At 31.7% G+C, this 5,793-nt stretch overlaps 1 protein-coding gene across 1 annotated transcript; it reads left to right on the top strand.

The window, feature by feature from the left end:
• The first annotated feature begins 213 nt into the window (after positions 1-213).
• Positions 214-4,342, top strand: LOC134258141 (fibroleukin-like). Its single transcript, XM_062740688.1, has 4 exons — positions 214-337; positions 2,340-2,390; positions 2,696-2,845; positions 4,086-4,342. Exons 1-4 carry the CDS (start codon positions 214-216, stop codon positions 4,340-4,342), a joined length of 582 nt encoding a protein of 193 aa, XP_062596672.1.
• The last annotated feature ends 1,451 nt before the right edge of the window (positions 4,343-5,793 follow it).

The following is a 5,793-nucleotide window of genomic DNA, read 5'->3' as shown; positions in this document are numbered from 1 at the left end:
TTTCCCCCTAGGGACTTGGATGTTTCTTTCGTGCACGCAAAGAAAAACATGGGCAAACTTCAGGTTATATATTTAATTGTTCTCTTCTTCACCATATCTCAAGCTACCATTTTCTCACGAAGATACACTGTAGACCTTGACTTTAATAATAAAAAGTCAAGTAACGAACTCTTAAGAGAAAGCGAAGCGCACTCGAAGACAAGGTGTGCTGCCATGTGTCAAAAGGAGTGTGGCATGTTTGGATACAATTCTGTGATGAAGAAGTGCCGGACCCACAAGAAAATCTTTACGTCTAACGTCATTGAGGAGGCCGGCTGGAAATATTTCTTCAATGATTGTATGCTTTATTTTCTTTTTTCTTTTTTTCTCACATTTTATATAAAAAACAAAATACGGTGTTAATGTTATTATTTTAATTATTATAATAATTATTATTATCAATGCATTAAAAGAGTTGCTAGTTAAATCCCAAGTAGCTGGTTATAAACAAAGCACTGATCAAGGTGAACTTGTAAACATGACATCATATTGGAAAACAATGACGTATTTCATGTGATGTTAGAAGCAGATTGAGGATTTTTTTAACAATGAAAAGTGCGTTATATTATCAAATGTAATATTATTTACAGATTTTGAATAGTCAATTAATACCAATGTATATCTTTTTATTAGTGCGATTATTTAAATAACTACAAAGAATGTATTTTATTAATTTTTTTATGTTCTAATGTACAGGTTACGTATATTTTACATCGAAATGCCTCATAAGATCGTACTTGCGCATGAACATACACTGGATATACCTGAACCATTTTTAAACATAAATAAAGGATATTTTCTTTTGTCTTTATTCAAAGCAGCTACTTGAAAAGTCTAGTTGGTTTTTTTTTTAACCGAGGCCGCGATTTTATAAATTCACAAAATATTTGGTAAAAGTCAAACATATTTCGACATTGGCATATTTACTTGAAAATTTAACTATTAAAACGCAAAATCTATTCAATGCAGCAGCACTTTTCAAAAACAAGAAAGTATGCAGAAACATTTAATAGCTGGAATTTTTAATTTCAACTAGGGTATGCCTTTGCGATATTGAAATTGTTTAATGACCTTCATTCAGTACACGAATTATGCATTCATCACGTGACTGTCCATCGATGGGACAAACATCGTACAGTACAGAGTAGGTTATATGCTATTTCAATATGTATTAAAGTTCTGAGATAATAAAACAGCTTAATTACAATAAATTGAATTTAAAAAAAAATCCCCCTTTTTGCACGTCTGTTTTCCGTTGTTTTTTCATAGAATTCCTTAACAGTGCAGCGTTCGTTTGTGTCCTATCTCAGAAATTGTCTCCCTAATTTATTTCTAAAAGTACTCATTAATCTAATCAAAATTATTTCTAAATGATATTTTTGTTTAAATTATTGTTTATTATGATCATATTCATAATTTTGATTTTCAATTGATATATTTATATTTTATGATTGCTTGTGTATTATTGATATTTGCTCCATCTTTGGTCTTTTTCTTTAACCAGCAATTATTGAAATTTAAATTCCATATGATATAATATAATCATGTCAAAGAAAGAGAAAAAATAATGTTTTAAAAGGAGACTATACTGTAAATGACATATCTCCATTATCATTTTGAACAAATAGAAAAATGCAGTCTCGAATCACTTCGATATTTAAAAGAATGTGCCTTTTTTAAGTATTGGCTGTAATATTAGAAATAGCTTTTGATTCCTGGATCGCACATAAAATTTAAAAAATGATTTTTTAAAGAAGCTTACATAAAACATATCGGTAAAAATTGATAAGGTTCAAGATACCATTTATGTAAATTGATCCCTTACTTAATGCGGACAGACTTTGAATAAATTTTATATACATGTAGTTTAATTTGTAAATTTGACACTTTATTCTGAAAAACTTGTACTGTAATGGTTTGGGTCAGTTTTCTCTTTTTTATAATACGCTTCGCGGATTACAAAGTGAAAACTGACCCAAACCCCTTACTTAATGCGGACAGACTTTGAATAAATTTTATATAGTTTAATCTATAAATTTGACACTTTATTTTGCAAAACTTGTTCTGTAATGGTTTGGGTCAGCTTACGGGTATATAAAATTATTTGACCAAGAATTAGAGTCATTCCTTAACTTAAACTGCCAAGTTTAAAACCTAAATATTAATACGAAAATAAAGATTGCCCCTTTTTTGTAATTTGTAGTTCAAATTCCTGTCTCTGTAGTTTTGTTTTTATCTTGCAATTGTTTATATCATTTCCCTATTTATTGTTCCTTTGATTTTGTTTTCTTCTGTTTTAGCTGTTCCTATTGATTGTAAGGATCTCCTTGATAATGGTCACACTAATACAGGTGTGTATGAAATCTACCCCTTTGGGACCAGAACCATCCCTATTCCTGTGTACTGCGATATGACGACAATGGGCGGGGGATGGACGGTAGGTTATTTATTAAGAAATTGTTATCTGGAATTATTGATTTTGTTGTCTATCAAATTGGCGGGATACCTGATTAATCATCACTGCGCCTCGGGAATTAGGTTTGGTCCTTGGGAACTGGAATCTTGCTATCTTTCTAAATGATATACTTTAACTAAAATATGTTAATCTTTTCAAGGCCATTCAAAAACAAAAAGATGGATCTTTGTCCATTGATAGGAACTGGATTGACTATAAAAATGGTTTCGGAACGCCTGAACAGAATGTCTGATGGTGCAACACTGTACGAATTATACAATCAATTTTCTGTTTCTGATGAAGCAGACAAGTATCAATTATTTCTGTCAGGACCTGCCACGGGAACGTTAGGTGAGTGAAAAGTGGAAAACAATGTATGAACCTTAAACAAACAATTTTTAACCAAAAAAAAATTCTAGTTTTTTCTTTTTTTTTTTCATTTGATGATTTGTAGACTTGAAGTGATGTAATTGTATTCTATCCTATAAGCGTAATTGTTTATGTATCCGCTTTAATCAGGTCAAAGTTTATAGTGTATTTCAAGTCCGTTTCAGTTCTTATCATTTTTTTAATCTGTTGTCTGGTTTGCGAAGAATGGAATGAAATATATGAAGACAACGAACAGTATTAAAGCTCAAAGTCCATTGACAATATAAAATGGGAGCAAAGCAAATACGGACCTCTTAACATCAGAAATGGGATTAGGTGCCATGGAGGAGTGAGCATCACTACCAGATCCGGCAGATCGGGTGAAAAACTGGTTTAAAAGAGATTTGTGTTCGTTGTAAGCAAAAGGTGAGAGGCAGATGTAAGAATCAAATCATAATTGGACACAGATACGGTCATATTTATAGGATTTTAGATATGTTCAACATTTTACATTGTAACATGTAGGACTAATAAGGTTTTGACATTACTCATTCTGTAGGAGATAGCAGGAATACAATCCTCTCTGATCATCCTTTTCTAGTAAGGCTTACCTCGTTTAAGCGCCCCAGTGTTTTATTGACCCTTATTACTGGGTGTCTTCCCATTTCGCTAAAATTTTGTAATTCTTACGGGCAACTTATTTGACTTTGTTAGTTATGTACTCTAACCTTCTCGTTGATTGGTTGATTGTATATTATTTAACGTATCTCTCGAGAATTTTTCACTCATATGGAGACGCCACCACTTGCCGTTGGAGAGCTGCAATTTTTTTTCCAATACTCGGCACTCAGGGCCATTGAGTAGGGAGGGATTTTTTTCGTGCCAGCATCTTCTGCGACACGGGACCTCGGTATATATACTGTCTTATCCGAGGGACCGGTCTCCACGTCCAACAGCGGGATTCGAACCTGCGACGTAAGGATCAACTCCTTACTTTGCGACTATAGATCGGACAATATCCCCACTGCTCCACGCGGGCGACCCTTTTCCTTGATGTAACATGAATTTAGCTTCATTACTCAGTAGGTATTTGCTTATTTAGGTGTATATATAAAATAAATTCTTCCATTGTACATACAGCTTAATTTTGTTATTTTCAGTACAATATATTGACAACATGTGTGTAATATTTTTTTATCATTCTTTTTCTTCAATTTTACAGGGGACAGAATGTTAGACACGGGGTCTTCTAGCAACGATATGTCCGGAATGCCATTCACCACCCTGGACAGGGACAGAGACAGATGGAGTGGTGGTAACTGTGCTGCTGAATACAGAGGAGGAGGGGGCTGGTGGTTTAACAACTGTAACGACGCCTACCTCAACGGTCAATGGTTAAACTGGTACCAACCCTGGTATCCGCCATTTGATAATGGTGACGATATAGCGGAAACTATTCTGATGATTAGACGACATTAGGCATATTACACATTTTAATATACAGGGTGTTTCAACAAAGATGCTCCGTCTTTTGATGTTAATATTTTTGCAGACTAATAAGATATTTACAAAATTATCAATCTTTTATAGGACATTTCCCTGCAATATAATTTGATATAAAGAATATAAAAAAACCGTCATATTTTTTTTTCATTGACCTTTTGATTGCTTCTTCAAAAATTTCAGGTTTTTATTCTCCAAAAATAAAATCATATACAAAATCTCCAAAATGACCAAAATCACCTGTAGGGAGTGCATATCATTTTGAAAGAATTAATCATATGAAAAGCATCTTTCTTTGACAAAATTAGGATGCTGACAAAAAACACAGCTGTTTTTTTTTTTTTTGGACACGAAAAATAACATAAAATTAAAAACTACTTCTGATGTACAAACATTTAAAATCCCTGTCTTAAATTATTTATTCAGCATTTCATGTATTAAAAATAATTCAGTTATGTTATTTTTATTTTAACAGAAATAGTCTTATATTAAATCTGTCTAACATTATTTTGTAACCTCAAAGTCGGCACAGGATTGCTGAAACATTCTGTATCATCATCATCATTACATTTATTCTCATTCTTGCATTATGGATACCTTTTTATAAAATATATACAGTAGATACATAATATTAATTACAAATACTTTTTTTCATCAGTATCTGCATTATACATTCTGATTACACATTACTTACGTTTTAATCATTTTTAATAATCATTTTTTAAAACATTTAAGCTGAAATAATTGGTTTCCAATATTCTGGATTGTGGTTATTTTCTTATACATTTTCTGAGGAAAACATACTTTGCTAACTATAATATAAGTTAAAAAAAATCTTTTCATACTCAACAGACAATAATTCAAAACAAGAAGCAGGTATTGCGGTCTGATGGCTGATGAAAAACGTCTCTGATAAAAGAGACATCGTATCACCTTTGTTAATCCCAATACTTTTTATTTTTTTTTTTTCATTTCTTTTTATTTTACTTTTCTGAAATTATATAGCTATTTAAAACAGAACATTCTTGAAACTTTTTAAATATAAAATGATGTTCATGATGTAAAATAGTGAGTGTTCTAAATAAACTGTAACTTAACTTGAAATTTTCTGTTGTAATAAAATATATGGAGATAACAGACAATATTCAAGCTCAAAAGTCCAATACATATTTTGGAGAAGAGCAAACAGGGGCCTCTAAAACATCAGAGGTAGGATCAAGTGCCGACCAGTCGCACTGTCGCAAAAGAAGAACATTCGTCCAAAGTCCAAACAAAGAAATATACTGTAAAATGTATCATCAAATGTAATAAATTTAATTAATTATATTTTCAACTGCGATATGACGGATTCTAATCATTTTATAGGTTTTTTAACACCAAAAAACTACCAAATTAATCAGATACATATTTGCTAAGAATAACTGTGT

The sequence above is a fragment of the Saccostrea cucullata genome, unplaced genomic scaffold (assembly GCF_032062105.1).
Source record: "Saccostrea cucullata isolate Sc308-1 unplaced genomic scaffold, CSIRO_AGI_Scuc_v1 ctg1248, whole genome shotgun sequence".
Taxonomy (NCBI): Eukaryota; Metazoa; Mollusca; class Bivalvia; order Ostreida; family Ostreidae; genus Saccostrea; species Saccostrea cuccullata.
The sequence above is the reverse complement of the archived record's forward strand: the minus strand, read 5'-3'. Positions and strand labels throughout refer to the sequence as shown.